The following is a 27,677-nucleotide window of genomic DNA, read 5'->3' as shown; positions in this document are numbered from 1 at the left end:
CTAGTAACTCGTCACATAACTCATCCCAATGTAAGAAGCTAGATTCAGTCACAACATGACCATTGACCCTAATGCCTAGATGTAGTGTAACATCTTCAAGTCTGATAGTGCACTCACCCTGAAGGCCTCCATTGTTCAACCAATGCAGTGATCAATGCGGGATCAATTCTATACTATTTGATTAGGGTAATATGTTGGAACCTGATAAACGATAATAATGGAATAATTTGTGGTTGTGGTTTAGGTATTGTATAGTAATACGAAGTGATTAAGTCGTTAATTGTGGTACGTGAACGATGAATGTGTTGATGACACAATAGAAATATATGAGCGATGACAACTAGGTTAAATGGTAAATCGGGTACAAATGATATAAAATTTGAAGTTGGGCGATGAAAATGTGGTATTGATATGCACCTCCCATCTATTTATAATATAAACTGTGTCAAGATTTCAAAGCACATTTACACTTTGTCTCATTGTAAGGCCCCAAGATTCAAAAACATGTTAACACAACTGTGTTATTGTCACGCATTGAGATTCCAATTCACGTGAACCATGGATCCATGGTTGATTGTATACATAAATGCACCATATCACCATAGACTTTGCATAACTGCATCAAATCAAATTGTTTGAGAAAACAGAGAGAGCAAGAAAAGTGAGTATAGAGTCAATTTGTGCGTATGTTTATATCAATGGTGAGATCATTCACAAAGTACAAATGGAGTTTTCAGAAGTGACAAGACAAAATCATTACTGTTGAATCCAACAATGACGCTGCCAAACATAATCACCGCAATACAACCATCAATTAGAGATAATGATGTTACGCTTATAATTACTGCACTTTGGTATTGTTGTCTTGTATACCAATTCAATGGTCATGTTGATATAGGGCAATTCAAATTATTGACGAAGAAGGTGTTTGGTGCATGTTCGATGCATATTCAAATATGACAAATGTAATATGTATGGAACTTAAATTTGATGTTCATAATTCAATATCACATTCTCAAGTTAATGACCTAAGTTGGGTTGAGATGGAGCAGAAGCTGCACAATTCCTTGAAATTAGAATGAATAATTTAACATATTTTTTTCTTGTATTGTGTTTAAGTTTTTTTTTATTAGTCTTTATTATGTATTTGTAGTTGTTTCATGCTTTTCAGTTGTTTTTTTCAATTTACTTTAATAATATGATCCTAAATGCTTGATTGTAGAGATGCGGAACAATGCCGTGAACAGTAAAAAAAAGGATTCTCGTTTGTAATGTGCACAATTGCACACTGTTCACTCACATGCACTGATAATCACATTAATGCAGTTCTCAATAATTCGAGTGGGCTTGGTGTACGATGCGCAACAGTGTGGTCAATAGTCATGATGCAACGAAGAAACTGTCTTTTGTACGTAATCTGTTGGCAACAAGGTTATAACAGAAACAATTGTCCCAATATACCTTCTTCTGTAATGTTTACAGCTGCACACTGTTCAGGCATCGACAATCGCATTAATGTGGATCTCAATAATCCTTGTGGGCTCAGTGTGCAATGCAGAACAGTGTCGTGAACAATCAGGACACAAAAAAAAGATTGTTGTCTATAATGTGTGCAACTGCACATTGTTCATTCACATGCACCGACAATCGCATTAATGTGAATCTCAATAATCTGCGTCGACTCGATGCGCAATGCAGAACCGTGTTGTGAACAATCATGACGCTATCAAAAAGACTATCGTCTCTAATATGCGCAATTGCACACTATTCACTCACATGTATTGACAACTGCATTAATGCGGATCTCAATAATTCACGTTGGTTCGGTGCGCGATGTGGAACAATACGATCAACAATCATGATTCAATGGACAAACTTTTGTCTGTAATATACGCAGGTGCACACTATTCACTCACATGCATCGAGAACTGCTTTAATGTGGTTCTCAGTAATTCGTTGGGCTTGGTACGTGATGCTGAACAGTGCGGTCAACAACCATGATGTAACGGACAAACTTTCATCTGTAATGTACGCAGCTGCATACTGTTCACTTACATGCATCGACAATAGCATTAATGTGGTTCTCAATAATTTGTGTGGGTTCAGTGCGTGATGCGGCACAATGCAGTCAACATTCATGATGCAATAGACAAATTGTTGTCTGTAATATGCGTAGATGTACATTGTTCCTCACATGCACCGACAACCGCATTAATGCGATTCTCAATAATCCGTGTGGGCTCGGTGCGTGATGCGGAACAGTGCGATCAATAGCCATGATGCAACAGACAGACTTCTTCTGTAATCTACCGACAACAAGGCCAGAACAAAAACAATTGTCCCAATATACCTTCATCTTTAGCTTTCCCTTAAACAAATATTTTTGCTTATGTATTTATTTATGATGTAATGTATTCTTCTATAAATAAATTATTAAACAAAAAATATTATCATTTTTTTTAAAAAAATGACATAAACAAAAAAATTATATTTAATAAAATAATAATATTAAAAGTTTTAATTATTTTATTAATGCAAAAATAATGTTAAAAAAAAACAAGTCAATAATTTTTTTAAAAAAATTAAAATGTTAACTAAGAAAATGTAAAACCTCTTGAGAAGTCGGGTTCCCCAATTCTGACTTCTCACCATCAACACAAAACAAGTGCATTTGAGGATTTTAGTTTGAAAGTGGTGTACATTGAAAATAAAGAGGAGAGAGAATGTATATTTTGAAAAAAAAAAAAAAACCTGCAAACATCTCATATAAAAGTAGTTATAATAAAAAAAATTGAAAGGAAAAATGAAATAAATTTTTTAGAAGTTAAAATTAATTTTTTCTGACTTACGGGAAAGTTTAATTTATTTTTCTTATTATTTTTTTTTCTTTTAGAAGTATTTCTAGAAAAAATTATTCAAACAGATCTAATATTCTTACTTCTTAGTTAAACTAAAATTCTTTATCAATTCTTTGGAAAATACTATGTGCTATCCAATCTCATTGATGATGAAGAATCTTTAAGATATGTATTTAGTTTCTATAAAATTAATAAAAAAAATTATTTGGTTTTGGTAGGAAAAAAACTATTGCTTCCCTTTTAAAATAATATATATTTTAAAAAATTAAAAACATGCTAACACAAATATTAGATAGAGTCACTTGGAATGATCATTTTGTCTTTTAATTTTTTTAAGAAAAAAATACACTAGCTATTTCTAAGATTTATAAAATTACATAAATTTTCCTTTAACAAAAGACCAAATGATATTTTGGTGATTTCAATTTTTTTAAGAAAAAAATGAGTAAATTACTCTAACTATCTCTAAGATTTTGTAAAATCATACATATTTTTCTTTTAACATTAACAATAATGTCTCTTTAGAAGAGTCTTACATAATATTTTTCAAATAATTGTGAGGGTGTTATTGTATATTTTTAAATAACTAAGGGTCTTTGTATAATTTTACAAAATTTTAGGGATAATTAATGTAATTTACTAAAAAAAATTCAAAGAACCAAAACTAAAAACTCTCTTATTTTACAAAAACTAACAATATATTTGATAGCTTTATAATTTTCTCTTTTTTTTACCAAAAATATTTATAATGATTACTTAAAAACGGCTTTTATTTAATTAACATACAAAAAGATTTATCCTAACACTATACTATGACAACAAAATAATAACGTGTAGAAAGGCAATTAATTGCTTAATGATGTAATTTAAGAAGAAGTGATAGATTTTAAATAAAACAGTTTGTTGTCTGGGCCAACTGGGTTCAAGGCCCAGACGAAGCCTACAAAAGCCGAAACCGCTCTCAGAGGAAAAGTTGATGTTGTTGTAAATGTCGTCGTCGTTGTCTTTTTGGGAATACACGGTGCTCCTCCTTCTGCGGCCCCTCTTCGCCGTAGCGTTCGTTCTCTTCTTAATATCCCTCGGTAAGACGGTAGATGATTATTCCTCTCTCTCTTTTTTTCTCGTAATTTCTCTCTTCTTTGTGTTGATCGTTGAGTTGAAAAGCTCACACGTGTGGTGTGGTATTATTTATATATAGGTTGGTTTGTGGCGTGGAAACTGGTGCTGGTGCACGTGCCATTGGTGCAAGAGGTTTTCGGCCTCAAGAAGAAAGCTGTTCGAGTGAAGCCCCCAACTGGTCGCTTTTCCAAAATCTACAGCACCCTTCACGCCCAAAAATCACCTTCCACCTCGTAACTTCTCTTTCTGATCCCTTTTTTTTATATAAAAAAAATGATTTTTTTGACAATTTTCTTATAATGGGATGCTTTTATCTTTGTTGATCTTGTGTTATAAATAAATTCCAATAAGAGTTAGTTTGGTAGGTTTCGAAAAGTTATTGAGTACTCTGTCATGCTTTATAAGTTGTGATAACAATTTTGGAAATAGACTTGTGTTTTGAAGACTGAGCTAGTTTGAGAGTAAGGGGCAAAAGAAGTTTGTAATTGTGCAGACTTATCTGTTTATCTATTCACTTTGAATCACAAAATGGTGGAATGAAGTGAATACTAGGTTGTAGGTTCCATTGTTTTATATAGGATGGAATGGAATGGATGCAATGCATACCAATTCAATGCAAAACCTTCCTTTTTCTACCTCTACAATTTGGGGATATGGGAAGAAACTAGTCTTTTCATTCCCTTGTTCCTTTCCTTCTCTCATTCCATTCTATTCAACTCATAATTGGATATTCAAATTTAGCTTAATTGTAAATTCACTTAATTGTTAATCATTGGTATCATTATTTTTCCTCTGTGAGAGAAGGAGCGGCATCTCAGTGGAAAAGGCACCTTGCTTCCAATTTAATTCCAATAGGTGTTCAAAAGTTTCTGTTTAGGATTTGGGGACGATGTGAGTTCTTTGTCTTGCAATCTGATTTTCTAAAAGGGTGAATTTGTATTTACATAGCTTGAAGAACTAACAAATTTGAGGGTGAGCCCTAGCGCAGTGGTAAAGTTGCACCTTGATGACCAGTTGGTCATGGGTTCAAATCTAGAAACAGCTTCTTTGCATATGCAAGGGTAGGGCTGTGTTACTGTGTACAATAACCCCTCCCCCCTTTCTTAGTAGCAAGGAATCTTCTGGCACTAGGGTATGTAGCTTTATAGCCAACCTCACCTCGTGGGATAAGGCAGTTGTTGGTGTATTGAAATAGAAAGGAACAACAGGTATCCTTATACATGCTGTGTTGCCTGTTGTTCCAAGCAACATGGATTATTTTGACTTGTTGTCTCTTGTGTATGTAGTTTGATCATGTTAATGTTATATTCAGTCAAAGTTTTGGAACAAAGTGTAGCTATTATGTATCACTATTAAGATATAGAGCGGTCATGGATTCTAATGGTTGCTTACTTGCTTTCTTGTCATTGCAGATAAGATCATTAAATTGTAAAATATGAAGTGACATGTTGGAGATGGTTAGCATGGGATCTTGGACAGTAGAACACCCGTTGAAATAAATGAAGAAATTCCAAGCAGCAGGCAATCGTTTGAATTGAAAAGGAAGCTTCAGCGGCTCACTTCAAAAACTTTTATACACCTTGTACATAACATTAGAAAACTAAGCCATGAATGCTCTTACTTCATATAGTGCTCTGTATAACTAGATTATCAATTTCAATTGGTGATGAATTATGATTTATTCTTATGATAGTTTTTGGCTATATATATTGTATGCAGGAGGTGCAAGCACCTATATAACATGATGCTTAATTCTTAAAAGACTTAAGTTGGAATCAGTTGACTTACAAGCTTTTGGGCATTGATATTTATCTTTTTTGGTTGTAAGTAAATGATATGCTTTGATAATGCAGGTGGGGCTTATCGGAGTAGTGGTCTTGAGTCTTAGACCTTTTGAGTTTTCAGTTTTGAGTGGTGGATTTGCTATATGTAATGATGGTCTATATGCAAAATTAATTTTGCTCTAAAATTGCCAAGCATATTGGCACAAATTTTGAATAACGTTCGGAACCACATGCTTGATTCTCTGATGAGAATGCCATTCTAATTGCAGGTTATAAGTCATAAAAGAATGAAGATTTTCGGTCCGGGTTGGTTATCATAGCTCAATGGAGGCTCACTATAATGGATAGGCTAAAATATTTTCCAACCCTGGAAAATATCCAAAGTTTGTTTTTAGTCCTTGCAAAAAATTTCATCTGTTTTTTGTATTCACATATTTATAATGCTGTCACTTTTTGATCTAGAATTAGGTTTGGATTTTGGATGAATACCTAAGTGACATTTGCTTATCCATAGAAAACATGCACGTAGCATCCACCACATGTAACAACAGCGCAAGTTGCTTCTTCCTGAGCTCCAACAACCTCGTTCTGTGTTGAAAGCGGAAATTTCCTTCTCCAACTCAGAAATAACCTTTATTGTCTCGGAGTTGGGCGACTGCAAGGCAATCTAACTCCTAATAACCTCAGACTCTTCCTTGTGCCTTCTCTCAAGATTGCTCTCTCCTCAGGTTGCTTCTTAAGATGCTCTTGTGCCTGCAGGATCTGGCGATTCATCTTTCGTCCAAAGTGGAAATTATCCTTCCCGACATCAACGCCACCTGGTCGGATCCAAACCCAAAATGCCCAAATCCACCAAAATGTTGACGCCGCCTGGCTCGATCCGGTCATCGAAAACTTCATTACTGAAGCAAATGAATTACGCCAGAAAGGTTACTATTACTCTTTTTGCAAGTTTATAAATTCATTTAAATAAGTTTCAAGAGTCCTTTGAGTAAGGAGACCAGCGATGCATCGACAAATTCATTTTATGAAGTTATAGGACTTAAATAGTATTTGAATTTGATTTTGTAAATTTAATGTTAGACTAATTTGGTTTGATAAACTTGATTTAACTCAAATGTCCATTTGCATTGAAATAATTTATCATTGTAAGTTTAGATAGAATAAATTTTACCTTGAAATACTCATCACAACGTAAAAGCTATTTTATTACATTTAGTAAGTTGTTTAAGGACAGTTTTTGTTCAGAACAACTAATTAATATTCAGTAAAATCAAGTATTGTTAATCTAAAAGTGTGTTTGAAGCCTAGACATGAAATTCTGAACATATAACTGAGTAAATAATCTATATATTAATAGTGTAAAGAAATTTTATTATCATTCGGTTACAAATAACTTTTACTATAACTATTTTAAATATACTAATGATGATTTCTACTATTTGACATTTTTTTACAACGATCATGTAATATAAACAAACTCTTAATAATTACTACAATTCACTGCAACTCAATGATTGTTGGCCTTCACATTCACTTAGATGGAACAAAAACCCGATAAATAATATAGAAAAATATTTTCATTTTTTATAAGATTTAAAATATAACAATATTTTTATAATAAATAAATATTAATATAAACACAGGAAAAATTAAGGACATGAAGCGCTCGCTTTTCTCTTATGGTTCTGAAATCAAGAACAAGAATCGAGATCCCAAAGAAGAATTTATAAACATGTTTTCCCTTTTCATACTACTGTAAACAGTTTGTTCTTTTTAGCAGAGACTTGTTATTTATTGACGTCATACATAAATGCTACCGTAAATATGATACGAGTGAGGTATGGTACTGCCTCAACATATCATGAAGGATATGCTACGCAACAACCATGTTAGACACGACGACATAGAGTATTGCAACTTGCAAGCATTTTTTCAGGTTACAATTACCTCATCAAATAGAGATGTATGAATACGGAGGTTGTTAACTGTGCAAGCATGCGCATTTTTTTAAAAGGCAAGTACAATTACCTTTTAAGAATGTATTCGAAAATCTACACAATAATATGTCAGATATTCATATCATACAACTGATCAAATATCTTGAAGTTAGTTTCATCATTCAACTTTGTAGTAAGACCAACATATGATAACCGGGAAACATTACTTTAACACTGCAATGCCCTAGACAGCTTCTTGTTTACCTGCCAACCTTAATTCCCTGCATTAGAGCCAATCACAGTTAAGCAAAAATTAATTGATACATGAATTTTGGTAGCATAACCAGAGTGCCATTGAATCAAACAACAAATCAAGCTAACCAGGATAAGCTATTCAATAATATACAAAGACAGTCAGACATCACTTTGGTCTCATTTTGGTAATTGAAGTCAATGCAACGATACTAAGGAGTTTGAATTATATAGAATGAAAAAACGACTATCACGATCTAAACAAGATGAATTCCCATCATGCTTTCCACTTTATATTATTGCAAGTAAAGAATGAATTATGACTAAGGTTTGATACATTTGATTAAAATGTTAAGATCCCATATTCAATATCAAGAAATTGTAATAGATAATCCAGTTAAAGCAAACAAAAAAAATTAATAATTTAAAGTCAATCAAAATTTTAGCTATTGTAAATATACCACACAATTATTGGGAAATATAATAAATAAACTTGTAAGACTATACAAGGAATCGAATTACCTACTTAGTCAGATGTCAGAACTATCCCTCCATAAAATAAGGTGTGTATTCAACTTAAATTTGAGACACTTAAATATAAGGCAGAGAGATAAAAAAATCCATTTCTTGAATAAAAACTGTCAATAAAGCACCAATAGATGATTCTATCATTGGGTTAGTGAGAAAATTCAATCAGATATATTAGCATACCTGTACAAGTATTTATCTGCATTCTGTGGCCTAACTACTTTGAGAAATAACATGCCTCGACTGTCTTCAGTTTATTGCTGCCCCTGCTGCCATCACGTTCCATGCAATCAGCATCATGCAAATCACTTTCAGCAGGCTGTATGATCTTACCAAACAGCAGAATTGAACCCGGACCAACTTTGGTGTCACAGTTCCGAGTCCCAGTAAACTCTGTGCCAAAGGAATGAAAACTACTCTGGCTATGTGGTGACAAATCATCCGATTGAGAACTGCTCATGTTTAGCTCTGTTGTCACAGTTCCCAAACTTTGCACTGGATTGTTCCCAAATGAACCACTACCCATATACAGATAAGAGTTATCATTTAAAAAGTTGGAAAAACTCAATGGAGAATATAGATCATGCCTGGCTCCCTGCATGCCAGCAGGAAAACTTTCATAACTCAACAATGGTTTATCCATTTGTCCCACTGTTGAGTTAGGGAACCCTGTCATGTGTCCCATTGCCGAGTTAGAGAACCCTGGCATAGGAAAGAAGGGATCTTGCTCCCTATTACTTAACAGCCCAGAACCCTGGTCAGCTCTAAGCCTTTTGTTGGGGGAAAATACTGTATGAAGTGCAAATGGGGGGGAAACAAGTTCAACCTGCCAAGGACTGACTTGCTTTGCATTCTGCAAGACTTCAGGTTCATCCCAATTAACCTACGATATTGAGATCATAAGAAATGGTAAGAAGCCAACAGCAGCCATTTGAGATAGATAAGAAATTATAAAACTATATTTTTTGAGTATGTTGTAAATAACATAATACTAGGATCCTTTGACACAAAATTACAGGAAAGAAAGAACTTTATTGATAAAGGGAGATAATTGCTATCTGTATTTTAAAAAGAAAAAAGCTACCAATGAAACAAAACAACATCACCCCGCATAGGCAGAGCTTAATTATACTGACTTCCAACGTCCTATAAATGATATCCACAGGATAGGTACAATTTTACTAATACTAATTTACTAAAATTATTTCTTTAAAGTGGAATCTTGTGAATTAAACCCAACAAAAATTAGAGAAGCAACAAGACAACCTATTTATTCAAATGTGAAAATGATAACTTACCCAAAGCCACAGTAAAAACACATAATTTTATATATTATAAACTTAAAATACAGCAAGTCTGCCATTTTCTCAGCTCAATCTCTTTATGAATATGAGGTAAATTTAAACTAACCGAACATTCTATAACGTTTTAATGCCCAAAAGTACGCATCACTCTTCCATTCTCTCTTTTCATTAATACTGAAGGGCATATATTTTCTGCATTGCCCATATACTAAAAACTATTCTCTTGTAGCCACAACGCACAATTATTCAGAATCCATCATAAGATAAGGTGTACTTCCCTTGCCCTCTGTAATTATCCCCATATGCATTGAGCCTGAGACTAATCTCATTGGGCAGCGGCACAAAGCAACACAGTTATGACCCTTTCCATCTTTAAAAAAAATATATAAGTCCATCCCAAACCATAAGTTATTAAGATTCACAAACCAAACACTCTAGCATTGTACTATTTGTTTAACAAAAACTTTAGTCAAGTTAACCAGCTCCAAGGAAACATTAAAATCCTTTATTATTACTTTTAATGCTAAAATTAATTGATATAATTATTGTACTTTTTTATATAATAAACGCAGGAATTTCTAAAAAAAACTTTCCATTTTTGTTTTCCAAATAAGTCATAAAGAGCACTTGTTACTTGTTAGCATTTGGCAGAACTATAAGAGCACACCATGCATTATCCTTCTTCACAAGAATAATGGCCCTGTTTGGATCAACTTCTAACTTACGGAGACTTTTTAATTGAGATAAATATTCCATTCCTAAGTTACAATACAGGTGTATAGGTGTACATTGATAAGTTAGTTTACATGAATAAACGTCTAAAAATGTTCAAGACACAAGTTAATTTTAACTTACACAAACATTTAATTCACGTTATTTCTTTTATTGATTTTATTTTCTTCTCCAACAAGTTTATATCCAAATTGGCTCAAAAGACCATGCAATTCCAAAATCACAGAACACGATGCAAACAAAGCATACCTGAAGCATGCGCCAAGGTCCATTCTCAGAAGCACATGCAGAAGACACAGTCCCTTGATACCACGTCATTCTAGAAGAATCCTCAGTCTCCATTGAAATCTTCACTCTCATTCCACCTACCCACGCGCACTTCATCGATTCCTCCACAACCTCAGCACTCACCACAAAATCCGCAAAGCCGGTCCTCGGATAATACACCACCTCGAACGGTGCGTTTCGCGCCGCGGACTCCGCGGCGGCCGCCACGGCCTCCGCGGTCACTCTCCCTGTTGTGGACCGCGAAAATCCCTCCCGTTCCGCAGGCGGCGGAGTCTCGATCGCGGCGGCAAACCGAGCTGCGCGACGGATTCCGACAGAGACGATACCGTCGGAGTCCTTGACGAAAACAACGGTGTCGCCGGCGACGAGCTTCTTGTGGTTGACGAACTTGCTCCAGCCGGTGGTGAAGAGGTGGCGGCGCGGCGTGCCGCGGTAGATGTGGCGGAAGCGCCACTCGACGCCGTGGATGTCGGCGACGGAGAGGAGCTGGACAGGCGGATCGGCGCGGAAGTCGAGCGGAGGGAAGCACGAGTCGGCGCAGAAGCGCGGCACGGAGAAGCCGCCGCCGTTGTTGGCGTCGGAGGGAGTGAGGATCTTCGCGAACGAAACGACGCCGTTGTTCTCGCGGTCCTCATCGTCATCGTCGTTCCGAGCCTCCTTGGTGTCGTTTTGGAAAGGTTGTTGTTGTGATTGTGAGAGGGGAGTGAGGAGGAACTTGGCGAAGACCTCGTCGGAGAAAGGATCGGCGAGGAAATCGAGGGACGACACGTGGCAGGGGACGAAGGGGAGAGAGCGGATGAGAGGGCTGAGGTAATGCGAGGGAGAGGCATGCTCCATGTGACCCTGGGGAAAGTAGTAAACCCTAGAATGGAGCTTGGGGATTTGCACGGCGGCGCCGGCACATGCCCGCCAGATTTTGGGGTCGACGCGGCTGGGCTGCGGCGGAGACATGAGGGAGAATTGAAGTATAGAGAAGAGACTGAGATGAGTTTGTTTGACTAGGGTTTAGCGTATGTTTAAGACATGAGAGGATGAGAGAATGCGAAAATGGGAATGTGGAAGTGAGGGAGAGAGTGGCACTGCCAATGCGGGTATTATGATTTATTACTATGCGCCTTTTTTTTCTCTCTCTCTCTCTTCAACAAGTTGTTTGTTTGTTGTGTCTGATCGAATTTGCTTGCCAACGATTCGGTAGTCGGTGCTCTCTTCTGTTATGTTTTCATTTTTTCAATAATTATAATTTAAACGAAACTGAAATGTATACAGAATTTTTTCTGTTAGCATTTTCAATTGTGTATTTCATAAGATAACTATTTGTTGTAATTACGAGCTTTTTTCTGTTTCTGTTTATAATTTGTTTTAAAAAAGTAAATAGAATTCAATTTAGGATTTTAGTAGATTGAAAATGATAAATAGTTAAGAAGATCAAATCTATATCTACATCTGCAGAACGTGAACAATAAAATATCTTTATCTACATTATATTTATTTCAAAACCATTTAAAAGTTTTAACAAGTGTCATGATTTTGAAAGCTTTGTACAATATTAAGGTCATGCAAATTTTTAAATTTTTTTACTATTTAATTCTATATTGAGGGGCCAAGGGAGAATTTTACTTTGAGGGGTTGTAACATTCTTTGTTACCTAACGCATGATTAGTGATTTTAATTAAAAAAAATTGCTAATCAATGTTATTAGAAGATTAGTTAAGAAATCATACAGAAAAAATATTTATTGTGAAAAAAATCATAAACATCATAATTTTTTATTTTTCTTAATTAAATTGTAAGAAAAATTATTTATTTTGACAGAAATTAAATTTATTTTATATTACTGGAAAATGTATTTGGAATGAATGTCTCAGGATTGTGTGCTGTGGATTGGGTTATTTTGGGCTTTTAGTTTGGGCCTTAAGGAGAGTTAAGAAGGACGTGTATAGTTAGAGAGACCTTTAAGAAAAAGAAGGAAAGAAAAAATTCCTCAAACTCTAAGAATGGAAAAAAAAATAAAAAAATTCATACCAGAGATATTTGCAAGTAAAATCCGTCATCAATAGAAAATAAATATTTAAATGAGTATCCATTATTATTTAAATAAGTTTTCTGTCTGTTAGTTTGTAAATAGGACAAGATGAATAACATATTATTTGTACTACGCGACCTACTAATGTACATTTATATAAACATAAATGGCCTTTTATTAATACAAATATGTCTATAGAGAACTTATGCTTTGAAGTGTAGTCTTATATAAATTTATACTTTAAAGGGAATTTTTTTTAGATATATTGAATAATTTTTTTAAAAAAATATGACAAATTATAAACTTGTATTATGGAAGGAAAAAAAAAAGACTTTAAGAGTTAAAAAAATCACATCGAATTAACTATATTTTAATTAAAGATGTCATCACATTGATTAATTTTTTATTTTTTGTTTATCTTTTTATTAAAATTATGCACCTAAACTTTCTAAGCTGAAAGATCAATTAAACTTTTCCTTGATTGCGAGACGTAAATACTAAAGCTAAAACTAGAAACACATAAAAAAGATTGAACAAAAGAATGAGCAAACAAAAGAAATAAACATGAAAGAAAAGGAGATAACGGCCACGTAATAGTTGAAATCAAGAGGATCTAAACTTTGCAGAGGAAAACATTCAATCTATTGATTAATCAAACAGAAACTACAAATAAACAAGTAACAAAATTCACACAATTCATTAAAAAAAATTGGGATACAATCACAAGCACGTTTGGTCTTTTTTTGTTGTTGTTGTTGAATAAGCACGTTTGGTCTCCATTAGATTTTTATTAATAAAATAATTACTGATTGTGATTCTTTACTTGTTACGGGTTAAATACTTAAATTTGTCAAATGGAATTTTGAGCTTTAAACTTTAAAGATGCTTTTTAAAAAAATTAATTAGAGCCTTTTTTTTACCTGATAGAGGTAATATTATGTGAAAATTTTACAAAATTAAAAAAAATTATGAGGCATGAATTATTCGTGTTTTAAAAAATGACTTTCAATAAAAAAAAAAAGTCATATTTTAAATTAAGACTTTTATTTTTTATTTTTTATTTTAATTAGGATAAAATATGTTTGAGATGGTGTAAAATTTGGTAAGTATTAAATTCATCTTTACAATTTTTTTATTAATTTATTTTCTATAAAAATAAAACATATTTTTGTTAAATTTGTTAGTCAATTTAGATTATTGTCTAACGAAATTACTATTAAAGATCAATAAAAATATACTTTATTTGTATATGAACTAAATTAATAAAAAAAATTATAAGAATAAAATTAATATTTTTAAATTTTAGAAGGATGAAATATACTATACTCTTTTAATTATTGAAGCCGTGTTTAAGCATATAACTTTCACATGACATGTTATTATTGTTGTAGGGTTCAACACAATAATAGATAAAATTGCAGTCACTCCTCCACTCCTCTTCCACCCGCTTATCACTTTCAACAAAACCCTTCAAACTTGAAAAATATTTCTTTTCTTGGTATATAGTTAGTAGTGTTATAAGATTATTGATATATAACTTATTATTGCACATGAATATCATTAATGATGAGATAATTCTTTGAAGAGTGTTGCTAGGTGCACCCAGCGTTATTGTTGGTGCACCCAACATCACTTAAAAATGTCAGAAATACCCCTACAATGTTTTGTTGTGCGGATCAACTTGATCCGTGTAACACAGGCGGACCAAACATGGATCAAGTTGATCCGTGAGTTTTCCACGGATCAACTTGATCCAGAAGTGTTACACGGATCAAATTGATCTGCGAATTTTTCGCGGATCAACTTGATCCGCAAGTAGTACACGAATCAACTTGATCCGCGAGTTTTCCACGGATCAACTTAATCTGCAGGAGACTGAGTTTTTTTAAAAAAGTTTTACTTTATTGAAACTTAATTTTAAATGACATTTGTAATATTAGTTTAACATTTCTAATTTACTTACTTCCATACATAATATGTCGATGAATTTCGAATGAATTTGGTATAAATTTTGGATCAAGTAATTTAAACATAATTGACAAAATAACACTAATATTATAAACTAATATTAATAATCAAAATAACTTAAAATATACAAAATGATAAGTCAAATACATCGTCAAAAACTAACGATATCTAAAGTGTGAATAAATTATTACTGATCAGTGCGCCGCCTACGTCGAGACTTCACATACACATTGCGGTCTTCTGTGACACCTTTGGCAATCCTGAGACATTTTTGGATGACCTCTTCATGTGTGGATGTGCCTGGCGCATTTAGATGCTGCTCCAACGCCTCCGCGATCGCATGGCAAGCCTCCTGTTAAATAGAAAACAAACGAATTATACAAATTAGTATTAAAATAATTGAAGTAAATGACATACATCTAACCAAATAGTAACACTTACCACTACATGTCTGGGTTCGTCCGCATCAAGATCCGCATGTGTCGATGCCGGTGTTGCCTCATGAGGGATATGATTGGGCTGCATCGCATATGCATCTCAAGGAGGATCTGTCTATGGCACAGTCATGAATGGATGCAATATGACGAAGAACCGGTCTATGTAGTCAGGCGCACACTGACCTGGCATAACACATAGATCACTTGCTGCCGCCAGATGGTCTGAGTAATGCGTCCAAGTATCATCCACGTCATCATATGACACCCATGAATGGACAGGGTGTGCAGGAATGCACTAGACGTAGCCGAACTGGCGCATAACCCTCTCCGGTCTATATCTAACAACAACAGGCTCCCAGCGGAGCTGTCCCGAGAAGCACAAAATCAGATGAAAGTCTTGCATAGGTCAGTGCTCCTCATATGGCGTCCAGCAGACATCTGCGATCCTCAAATGATCTAGGCGCTGCCTGTACGTCGCTGTAGATACCTTCTTCACAATCTTCTTCGTCGTAATCCATCGACATGCACGTGGTGACACCTCGTCGTAGTCCGAATCAGCATTGCACTCCGCAACTAACGGAAAGTGCTCATATATCCAACACTACAGGGTTTACACGAAAATCATACATGTTAATTAAATATACACTCATTAAACCATTGTTGTAAACAAATTATGAAATACGTGTTAATTACCTGTAACAAGGTGATGTAACCAGCAAGTTGTCGGCTGGTGCTGAGACTGACATCATTAAGCTGATCGTACATATGGACGAGGCTAACAGCTCCCCATGCATACCGCCCAGCAAGAGTGAGGTCACGCCGGGCCTGTAAGTGTGAGACATGAACATGGGTTGCACTCTTATTAGCAAAAAGAATGCAACCCAAAAGATGTAGAAGATAAGTGCGAGCGGCAGCTATCTAGTGCTGCATCTGACATTTGCGCTGGTATACGTCTCGCAGCCACTGCAGGCACGCATATGGTCCACCACATTGGCCTGTCTCGACCATGGCCACCTCTGCTGAGACCATCAGTAACTCAACCAACAGCACCACCGCCTCGTCGATGCGCAGAGGCTGGAAGTCATGGAATGCACCAACGATAGGCAAATGGAGAAGAGACATGACATCGTCCAGCGTGATGGACACCTCTCCCACAGGAAGATGGAAACTAGAAGTCTCCCGGTGCCACCTCTCCACAAAGGAGGATATAAGTCCCCAATCGTCGGTGTTTATCGAACACGCAATCAAAGGACTTAATCTTGTCCCAGCAATCATGCCCTCAATTGCAGGAACAGGCCTGCCCAAGTTATGCACCTTCCTCCCATGGGAGCATAACTTCAACTCAGGACGTTCCTGAATTGAAGTACAAAGGAACACACAATTTGTTCAAATAACGTCAATTAGTAACCAAAAACTAAAAAAAAATAAAAGTTAACTAACTTTAATCTTATAAATAGTTGTCCAGACCATACGCTGCTCGCAACATGGTCAGCATACTCTGTAAGCACTGATGGGTCCCTGGGTCCACCAGAAAATCCCACAGGCTATCGATTTGTATACACAAAGTACCAAGATTTTAGGTCTCAAATGATTAATATAATATTTTGTGAAGATGATTAATATAATATTTATAAATAAATATTTATTCTTATACATAGACATATTTTTTTATTATACTTCATCTAGTCTCAAATATAAAAAAATAATAATATTTTTTTTGTCTCAAATATAATTATTTTTTTTTACTAATTTTATCTTATTTAATATTATTATATTTAAAACATACTCTATTTAATTGAGATGTTAGTTTTAGTGACTTTTTCTGATCCTTGATATCAAATTTCAATAAAAAATAAATTGAAAAAAAAAACTAATTTCTAATTAAAATTAAAATAATTAAATATGATTAACTAATTTTTTTAGTTAGTTATATTTGACATAAGAGGGATTATATCGCTAAAGTTAGTAACATTGCATAAAATATTATTTTTTTAGTAATTTCCCGCCACTAAAAATTAACTCTTAAGTATCCAATTATAAAAATTACAGAAGATCAATGACCTAATTATAAATTTTGCTTAAAAAATTCACGAAAAATCCAGGGACATACTAATACTAATACTATATTAAATCTTTAATTAAAAATGTTTTCAAAACATTCTGTTCTTTAGTATTTCCAGCCACTATAAATTAACTCTAAGTACCTAAAGCCAATTATAAAAGTTACAGAAGATTGCCTCAATTTTTTCTTTTACAGAAGATAATGATATAATTAGATTTTTTTAGTTAAAAATTTAGGAAAAATCCAGGGGCATACTATTACTATATTAAATCTTCTTTAATTAAAAATGTTTTGAAAACAAGTGGACTCTTGTAGGGGTGGCAAAGAGTGTCACCCTGTCTCGTTTTGACCCACCCCGTCAATAGCATGCTAAAACGGGTCGAGATAGGCTAATCAGCTTCTTAATGGTGGACTAAAAAAATTAATATAGGTTGGTGGGCCGAGTCGACCCGCTAAAAATGAAAAAAAAATTATTTCATAAAAATCACCAAAATGAATAAATTTAGTTTTTTTAAGGGAAAAATTTAATTTAAAAAAACATAAAATATATCAATTATTTATTTTAAATTTTATTTTAATATAAATTTTCCTATAAGCATTAGAAAAATTGAATTTATAAAATAATATAAAACAATAATAAATATGTATTTTGATTTTTCAACAACATTATAAATTTTTTATAAAAAATATAAAGTCTATTGGTATTTACATTATATATATATATGATGGGTGGATGTAGCGGTTATTGGACATTTCCTTCCCTGATTCGCAGGGTCTATATTTGGTCACATTACAGCCTTCCCCACAAATTAAAGTCTCCGACCAATTCCAAACTTCATTTATGATAGGGAATGACTAAACTAAACTGATTTAAATAATGTCTACTAACAACTAATCAAATTGATATTCCCTCTCTCCATTTCTTAATTAAAAATTGTAAAAAAAAAATCAGTCTTAACACGTTTTTTCTTCCATGAAGTCATGAACAAATCCTTTGTAATTTCTTTGTACCCGGCCTTATAAAAATTGCATAGGAAAACAAAACAAAGATTAGTGCAGCCAAAACACCCTTATAATAAGTTATAAACCTCTTTCATAACATCAATTTTAATGGAGACGCAATATGATTGAAGTTAAAACAAGTGAATGAATATTGGAGCTTTTGTTTCCATAACGAAACTTCTTTTTCTTCAACTGACAAAGTCCCTTCCACGACTACGAGGAGCAGCACACATCATCCACACTGAAGGCGTGATTGGCGAAAAAGAGACGCTATTTCTTACAAGTCCAATTCACAGGTCAACTTTACCTAACAATCTCAACGACTCGTGTTATGACTATTGACTCGTCAATTTCACAAAAATGTATGTTACAACGTGTTTTGGGTTTCGATGGGAGAATTTGGATGAAAGAATTTTAAATTCTTTAATTGAATTTTTTTTATTTTTAAAATTTTGTATTTGAATAAAAAAAATTAAAATTGGAAGGGTGAAAAAAATGAATTCAAAGAAAAGAGAAAATATGATTAATGTATTTTTAAAGAGAAAAATATTGATGCGACATAAGGAGTTGCAGGAAGAAAATCGGGAAACAGCGACACTACATACAGCACCACACCCGACCTAGTCAACTGCATACAAACGTTTTGGAAGGTTCTTCTATTAATAAGAAAAGTTTAATTTCTCACCTTTTAGAAAGAAATTAAAATTTCACATCTTTAATTGTTTAAAATTTTAAAAATTTAAATTCATCATAAAAAAATTTAAACAATGAATTTTAAGTTAGAAAAAGTTAAATTCTCTTATAAATTATTTCTTCAGTTAAAATTCTCTATCCAAACTCATCCTTAAGGTATTATTAATGCACTATCTTAATTTTTAAATGCTTCTAATTATACAAATTAACTTATGAAAAATAAATAAAAAAATAGTAGATAAGATAATAATAATAATAATAATAATAATAATAATAATAAAATATAATATAATTTATAGGGTTAACACAATGATACATAATCTCATTCTTTTCACATGTAAAAAATGATCTATTTAATAAAATAATTTATATTTAATTTTTTTATATATAAAATTCAGTGATAATCTCACAATACGAATAAAATTAATATATCATTTTATGTGTGAAATAACATTCATAATTAAGAAAAAAAAGTTGTATACTTAATGTCAATCAATAAAAAATTAACATAATATTACAATTTTGTTAATTTTTATTATTACTATTTTTTAAAACTTTTGTTATAATTGTCTTAAAAGTTATTTGTAACTTGCTGAACGGATAACTACTTCAGCATCTAAGTAGTAAATCCACCCCAAGATGAGATTTATGAGTCATTAACAATGTAAATATTTTTTTTCTACTATTACTATATAAATTAAACTCTAAATAAATTAACTAACTTTTTGTGTGTGTGTGTGAAGAGATGGAACTAACAAGTTAATAATTGTAAAGACCGGTTTACATTAAAAAAAAAAAAAGCCTTTACGGTTTACACTATTATTTATTCAATTTTTTTACAGACACTATTATTTATTCATAAAGTATTAACATTCTGCAACATTCAAATTTCAAATAGTTTACTAATGTTATCCTAGTATAAATATCCACAAAACTACTCTGTTATCATTATTACAACAACATAGAACTGTGTTGTAAGTTGTAATAAATCATAGACAGACACAGAGGACCAATATGAAGATTCGTAGCTCTAAGAAGATCTCAGCAAAATGGGTTCCTGTTTTCTCTGTATTTTCCTTCCTTATTGGAATGCTCATAACAACCAGGTCTCTCTCTATCTCTATCTTTCTACATTTCCTCTCTCTCTTTTTTCTTATATGATTCATCTCAGTTCTGGATTCGTGTTCTGTCTACTTTTTTTAATTTTGTTCTAATGAAACTGAAGTTGGAAACTTGGGTCTGTGTGTTGGCACTTAGTTGTTCCAAGTTCAAATTTTTATGGCTTCTATTATGTTGATTACTGAACAACAACATCGTTGTTACTTCTCAGGATATGGGAACCACCTGAATCTAACGGGGTATTTCTGTCAAATCACCGACATGAGCAAGAACTGCAAGTGGTGTCAGGGGATTGTGCTCCTAAAAAGGTATGTTTTATTCATAGTAAATTTCTCAGTTCCATTTCCACATTTTAAAAAAAAATTATGTTCTTTGATTTTGAAATCTATGGGGGGTGTTTTGGAATGTGTCACGTGCAGCCTGTGCAGGATAATGATGTAATGAATAAAGTGTACAAAACCCATGGAGCCATTCAGTGAGTGCTAACAGGAACATGTTCCCATTTTGGTTAGATTTGCTTGCATGTTGCAATTGAAGTGTTTGATGAATGATTGTTGTTTACTTTTCTTTGGAGGGGTGTCAGATCTCTAGACAAGCAAGTTTCCATGCTTCAGATGGAGCTGGCAGCAGCAAGGAGTACTCGAGAACACAAGATTTCGGATGGTTCAGCTAACACCTTGGCCTCGGGGGTCTCCACTGAAGGCCCTCCCAGGAAGAAGGTGTTTGTAGTGATTGGCATAAACACTGCTTTCAGTAGCAGGAAGCGGCGTGATTCGGTTAGAGAGACTTGGATGCCTCAAGGTATCTTATGTTTTGAATGGAAACTGTTTTAGTCTAATCTAAATGGGGATACTAATTTCTAACAAGTTGTGGTTTTGGCTCCCTTTCTTGATCAGGTGAACAGCTTCTTCAATTAGAACGCGAGAAAGGAATTGTCATCAGATTCATGATTGGTCACAGGTAATTTCTTGTAAGATTTTGATTATGTTAGTAATGTGAAATTATCATCAAAATAAAGTATGGTGTGTAAGTGTGAATCAGGAGAGAGTTACAAATTGACTTAAGTGGCTAGTGAATTTATGGCTTTAACCATAATTCCATACAATGTGAAGCCACTTGAAGTTTCGTTTGTTCTGTGAAACACAAGTATTTACTATTTGTTGTTAATATGATAACACAAAAGGATTGTTCCTGTTTGATATAACAAATTTATCTCTATTACGCTCTTTACTAACTAGTAGATCCTAAAATGAGCCACAAAATTTGCCACATAGAACTTCATTTTTAATCCTTGCCTTGAAGAAGTTGTTGATGACAAAACTACCAATGCAACAGGATCCCTCTGTAATCTTTTACTTTTTCTACTTAAGTCAATCATGATCTCATGTTGAGATGAGATGGTGTACTTGTATCACAAAATTTGAAATGATCAAGCTCATCAAAGATTCTTGACAGCATACCTGTTTGAAGATATCCCTTCCTTTGAAGTTTGATTGCTTATGCTCACCTTAAATATTAAGATCAATAATGTTAGGGATCATGATTTACAAATCTTGTATTAATTGGAAATCATTGGCAGAACTATGCTAGAATTGTTTCTCTGTTACACTATAATTTTCATGAAAGTTTTCCTAGGGGTTGACCTTGTTGACCATGGAGTATATGGAATATTGTTTGTGTTTATAATGCTGAGTGTGTAATGGTCCTATTCCGTGTATTATTACACTGATGCATGTTCAAAGTAACCAGAATCTAGGTTTCCATTTTTGCTCATCATCTTAGTAACTTGCATTTGAATCACATGCTCGATCAATTTTATTCTTAGAATGCAATATCAAGAGTTTGGTCTTGGGAATCTTAGATTTATTTACATCTTCACTATACAACACAAGTTGTGTCATGGTTGGGCTTATGCGATTTCAATTGTTAATAAATTCATGGAGAAACAAATTTCTTCTAGTTTAATCTTGACAGTTCTAAAAGAAGAAGCGTAGTAATTAGAAATTCAATTTCTTTAGCTTTGATAATAAACCCCCTTTGTGGTGTAGTTGTCTGTGCTGGCAGCAGAAGGGACTATTGTTACCTTTGCCAAGAAAAATCTTAAATGTATACAGAAGAGTAAATTCTGAAGTTACCATAGGGATGTTTTGATTCTTTTCTCCAAATCAACATTCTTAAGATCCCAACACAAAACGGTTTTATCATTATTACTCTAATTGAAAATAGATATATATATATATATTTAAATGGGATGCTGTTACTCTCTTATTGGAACTGACATGAATGATGTTGCTGTGGTTGTCTCAGTGCTACTTCTAACAGCATTCTAGATCGAGCTATTGATTCAGAAGAAGCCCAGCACAAAGACTTCCTTCGCCTGGTAATGTATATCATTTATACAAGATAAATCTGAATAATCTAGTAGGATTATGACATTGTTTATTCATTTTGTAGGAACATGTTGAAGGGTATCATGAATTGTCTGCAAAGACAAAAATATTCTTTTCCACAGCAGTTGCAAAATGGGATGCGGATTTCTATGTCAAAGTGGATGATGATGTCCATGTCAATTTAGGTATGTGCTGTCTCCATATTTCTTGACATTTTTCTTGTGTTTCCATGCCATTGTTTCCTTCACTACTTTCTTCCCCCATTCCCCTCACAAGTAAGGTTTCTTATAACAATTGCTGCCATATAGGTGTACTTGCAACAACCCTTGCTCGTCACCGTTCAAAACCAAGGATCTACATTGGATGTATGAAATCTGGACCTGTTCTTTCTCGAAGGTAATTCCATGGGACTTGTATTTTAGAATGAGGCCATTCCCTATCAGTTCTCTTCATTGTGACTTTGTAGTTATCTGATCTTGTTTCTTATTGTAGGGATGTCAAGTATCATGAACCTGAGTTTTGGAAATTTGGAGAAGAGGGGAACAAATACTTCCGACATGCAACTGGGCAGATATATGCAATCTCTAAGGATCTGGCCACCTACATTTCCATCAACCAGTATGGATACGCTTTTCCAATTAGTACTTAGCTTCCTATGGTTGAGAGTATCAGAGGGGCTAATGTTGACCCCATACAACTGTAGTGCATGATCAAGAATTGATTTAAGTTAAACAACTTTAATCATTCATGTATAGTTGTATGATCAAGATTAATTCTTCTTGCACACTCACTACATTCGCCTTCATATTGGAAGAAACATTTTTTTGAAGTTAAATTAAGTCCATCCTAGACTTTATAGTGCTGCCAATAAAGAAAGTAAAATAAATTTTACGTTTAGTTATGGATGAGTCCTAGTTTCATGTGAATCCTAATTGTGACTGCAGGCCAATATTGCACAAATATGCCAATGAAGATGTGTCACTTGGTGCATGGTTCATAGGTCTGGAAGTTGAGCATATAGATGACCGCAGTATGTGCTGTGGGACTCCTCCAGGTATGGCATCTGAAAATTCTGAGAAATACAGAATCTATATTTATTTCAAGTACTACTACAAGTTCATCATGTATTTTGATGTCTTTCCATGAAACATTATACCTAACCAAAATGTTTGTGTAGATTGTGAGTGGAAGGCACAAGCAGGTAACATATGTGTTGCATCCTTTGACTGGAGCTGCAGTGGAATCTGCAAGTCAGTAGAGAAGATCAAATATGTGCACTCAAAGTGTGGTGAAGGGGATGGAGCTGTTTGGAGTGCCTTAGTTTAGGTTTGGTTGGTTCAACAGAATGCCAACTAATTCACACGTGTTGGCATGCATACCTCCCTGTCTTTGTTTTTGGGTGTGGGAGGATATGATGATATATTTTTGGTTCAACTATAGTCTATACTTGGTATTATGTAACATAGGCCTCTTTTGTTACATGTATATTTGTATACTTTTGTTCCTTAGACCCTTTTGCACAATGCCTTTGGAGGTAGTTGTGCTAGTGCAGGGTCATTTTTCAGTGTAGCATGCTGAAGAGCAATGAAGTGATAGTGTTGTTGATTCGTTCAGTGATAATATGAATAATAAATTACATAAATCTCTCCAAAGGTTTAAAGAAATTACATAGTCTCTCCTCCTTTTCTAAAACCTACACAAACCTCCTCTAAGGATTAAGGAAATTACACATGGTTTTCTTCAATTTTTAAAATCTATACATATTCTTTATATGTCATCCAAGCATTTAACAATAATAAATCATGTGTGTTGCACGTGACATTTCAAAAAATGTCTATGTTTTCTGCTTTCAAGTATGAGATAATTTTGATAAAAAAAAAATAGGTTGTAAAAAATTCAATCAAGTTGTCATAAAATTCAATCAAATTGTTATATCAATAAACTTATAAACCAAATGAACACCATAACGAGCTTTGGAACCATTGAACAATCTCATTCCAACTGACTCATAAGCCAAATGAAAAATTATAGGTTTCATAAACCAAATGAAATTACTCCAATCAAGCAATTAATGGTCTAACGCACAAAATCACCTAAACAAACTTCATATATGTAATGATAACATTAAATCTAAATATATTTTTAAAAAGGAGGGGAGGCGTGTATAATTTTCTTAAATCTTAAGGAATTTTTGTGTAGGTTAAAAAAAAAGAAAAATATATATAATTTCTTTAAACTTCAGAAGTGATTTGTGTAATTACTCTAATGTGAATTATGAAATCACTTTCTTTTTTTTCAAAAATAAGTAATATTTAGATTAAATTTAATTGCTTAAGTTATTTAAAAATAATTAAATAAGTTTATGTATTTAAAAGTAATTGATTCTTTAAATTATGAATCAATTTGTAATTGGGTTTCTTAAGCAATGCTCCGTGGCTGTAAAAAAAAAAAAGAAGCAAGGCTCCATAGATGGAATATTTTCTTAACCATTGTAGGTAATAAATCATATGCATACTTAGGATTTGAATTCGATATCAACCTCTGGTCAAGAGTTGGAAGCCTCAAACTATCCCACACCAATTAATTCAAGCACTCGGTGGTTAGCATTTATATAATTTATACATACAAAGACTTTTTTTAAAAATAAAAATAAAATTCTTCAGTAGTTTCTATTTACATTTTACACTATTATTTTAGTCCTATTTAAATAAGATGAGAATGCCATTGTTGCTTCTGAAATTTTAATTTTAAAAGAGTATTTAATACATTCTTAAATTTAATTTAGAAAGGATATTTAAACAGTTATGAAATTTTAATTTCGAAACATATTAAATACTCTCTTAATTAAGTTTTTGAAATTCAAAAATAAATTTCTAGAAACAATTTGAATATTACTTGGGGGGAGGAGCGGGTGCGTGGGTCCATTTAGGGCTGCACTAGGTAAGTTGGGCTTTGAGGATGTCTGTTTTTTTGTTCCTAGCCAGATCCAACCCAATTTTAAATCAAAATGAAGTCATGCATTCAAGAAAGGAAAGAGTAATGGGTGTTGCTAGGTGCACCCAGCACTTAAGGTGAAATGACAAAAATATCTTTGATCCGTAAGTCATTTAAGTTGATCCATAAAAGTCTTATGGATCAAGTTGATCCGTAAGACTTGTATGGATCAAGTTGATCCGTATTGTTCCGTAAAAGACTTACGGATCAAGTTGATCCGAATCAACCTTATGGATCAAGTTGATCCATACGATTTACAGACCACCCTCACACACACCCATCACAAATGCGAAAAAAGTATAGAGATAATTTTGGTATTTTAATAAAATGTTGGGTGCACCAACAATAATGCTGGGTGTACCTAGCAACACCCAAGAGTAATATAATGTTGGATTTAATTATTAGATAGTACTTTAAGAAATTAATTTCTCCCGATTAAAAAAATGACAAACTTCTAAGAAATAAATTAATCAATCAATCTCAATTATTAATGAAGAAATTAACTATTTACATCTCATATTCATTTATATAACAAATTATGAATATGCAAAAAAAAAAAATAGTTAACTTTTTTCGTGAACCACTGAACTTATTTTGCTTATTGTTACTCACTTCAAACAAGTCAAATACAATATCTTTGGATGAAAAGAAACGATGCATATCCCGTTCAAACTGTTAACTTTCTCCGAGTTGTTTCTTTTCCATGTTGTAACTCAATGGAACGTGTGGTTGATATGGATTTGTTAAATCTTACCCACCACATCAAGAAAATAGCTCTTGCTTCTTTGGCATGGGTTGTTACTGGATGGCACCACCGTCTTGTCTCCTATATATCATAGTTTTATTCCCTTAATAATGCAAGTTATGGAGCATCACTATTCAGTAGTCATCACCCACCCAACCACATATATTAACTATAATATTTATGTTCGAACGATAAGATTTTGGTATAATATTTATTTGATTAAAATAAGTTTTTGTCCCTTATTTACATTTTAGGTTACAGTTTGGTCATTTAAGAAACTAAAATTTAACTTTTTTTATGCATAGGAATTAAATATGGTAATAGGAATTTATAGTATACATGCATCTTGCTCAACCAATTAAGTTATATTCTTTGAATATAAAAACAAAATTTAAACTTGAAAAATCAAACTAGAACCTAAAATATAAATAATGACCAAAGTTTTATTTTTTCACTATCAATGAGGAAGCAGTGACTGGGCATAATTAACAACCTGCACGTAAGCTTCATGTTATGCTTACAACCTGCCACAGAGATAGTATATCTTAAGCATTGGATCAATCAATTGAATTGGGTAACTTGAATAGCTTATAAAGTACGTGTGGCCTAGTAAATCATACATGGACCTCGTTCATAGAAAAGCATGTCCTCTGGTTTGACGACAATCTTTGGAAATGGCTATGCTTACTAGGACTTTCACTTTCACTAGTCTCATCCCATCCCTGTTTTAGTTTGCTAATGTGCTTTATCAATAAATGTTAATCATCTGTTTTGCCACTTTCCATTTCCCTCGATGATGCTTCATTTTCTCTTGGAAATGACTGTCATTCTTTTTTTTTTTCCTTGTCTATCTCTTTTCTTTATATTGTGTGAGTTTGTTTACTAAATTAATATAATTTACTTTTAAAATGATTAAAATAGTGTAATTTAAAGAAGAAGAAAAATACTAATATGACTTAGTAAATTCAAAAGGTTGTGGTAACAACGTAAGATTACCTAGTGTTCATAGGAGTAAAAATAATTTATTTAATAAAAAAATTATATTTAATTTTTATTGTGTAAAATTTTCTTAATTCAATAACAATATAAAGTGAAATTAAATTCTAACCCAATGAATTAAAGATATCAATAATTTCTTACCAATAAAAAAATATGATATTAGTAGGACTTGGCGAATATTACTTCTAAGTTTGTAGCAGTGTTCAACAACAACAAAAAAAAAAAATTATACCCACATAAAAATACTAATATGACATTAGTAAGTCATATTTATGAAGTACTATAAATTTATGACATAAGAAAGTGTGTGAGACATGACATGACCTTGTTTTAAAAACTTTATGAGCACGGGCCCCACAAATGTGTCAATTTGATTGAGTTGCCAAATGATTTTACATACCTTGAAATTAATTCTCATTATGTGAGTGAAATCCGGCTCC

The 27,677-nt window shown here is 33.2% G+C and overlaps 4 protein-coding genes across 5 annotated transcripts; 2 read left to right on the top strand and 2 right to left on the bottom strand.

Moving 5' to 3' along the window:
- The first annotated feature begins 3,780 nt into the window (after positions 1–3,780).
- LOC100787257 (uncharacterized) lies at positions 3,781–6,879 on the top strand. Its single transcript, XM_003542629.5, has 3 exons — positions 3,781–3,940; positions 4,057–4,210; positions 5,390–6,879. Exons 1-3 carry the CDS (start codon positions 3,847–3,849, stop codon positions 5,391–5,393), a joined length of 252 nt encoding a protein of 83 aa, XP_003542677.1. The 5' UTR covers positions 3,781–3,846; the 3' UTR covers positions 5,394–6,879.
- Positions 6,880–7,653: 774 nt separating this feature from the next.
- Positions 7,654–12,149, bottom strand: LOC100805638 (auxin response factor 17). Its single transcript, XM_003543732.5, has 3 exons — positions 10,767–12,149; positions 8,665–9,364; positions 7,654–7,982 (listed from the first exon to the last, which is right to left on the bottom strand). The coding sequence occupies exons 1-2, from the start codon at positions 11,754–11,756 to the stop codon at positions 8,699–8,701; spliced, it is 1,656 nt and encodes a 551-aa protein (XP_003543780.1). The 5' UTR covers positions 11,757–12,149; the 3' UTR covers positions 7,654–7,982; positions 8,665–8,698.
- A 3,379-nt stretch (positions 12,150–15,528) lies between these two features.
- LOC102670260 (protein MAIN-LIKE 1-like) lies at positions 15,529–18,530 on the bottom strand. The gene is made up of 6 exons (XM_006595157.1): positions 18,495–18,530; positions 16,706–16,777; positions 16,185–16,586; positions 15,927–16,058; positions 15,721–15,834; positions 15,529–15,597 (listed from the first exon to the last, which is right to left on the bottom strand). The coding sequence occupies exons 1-6, from the start codon at positions 18,528–18,530 to the stop codon at positions 15,529–15,531; spliced, it is 825 nt and encodes a 274-aa protein (XP_006595220.1).
- A 1,404-nt stretch (positions 18,531–19,934) lies between these two features.
- On the top strand, positions 19,935–24,104 carry LOC100793793 (beta-1,3-galactosyltransferase 7). Of its 2 annotated transcripts, none has more exons than XM_003542642.4 (11): positions 19,935–20,096; positions 20,321–20,417; positions 20,529–20,584; positions 20,693–20,910; positions 21,006–21,069; positions 22,417–22,489; positions 22,564–22,684; positions 22,808–22,895; positions 22,992–23,117; positions 23,444–23,553; positions 23,677–24,104. In XM_003542642.4, exons 1-11 carry the CDS (start codon positions 20,005–20,007, stop codon positions 23,823–23,825), a joined length of 1,194 nt encoding a protein of 397 aa, XP_003542690.1. In that variant the 5' UTR covers positions 19,935–20,004; the 3' UTR covers positions 23,826–24,104. The 2 variants fall into 2 exon arrangements, with proteins under 2 accessions (XP_003542690.1, XP_014620838.1); XM_014765352.3 differs by having other exon boundaries at positions 20,684–20,910.
- Positions 24,105–27,677: the final 3,573 nt, after the last annotated feature.

Source organism: Glycine max, chromosome 13 (assembly GCF_000004515.6).
Source record: "Glycine max cultivar Williams 82 chromosome 13, Glycine_max_v4.0, whole genome shotgun sequence".
NCBI lineage: Eukaryota > Viridiplantae > Streptophyta > Magnoliopsida > Fabales > Fabaceae > Glycine > Glycine max.
This window is presented reverse-complemented; position numbering and strand designations above follow the sequence as displayed.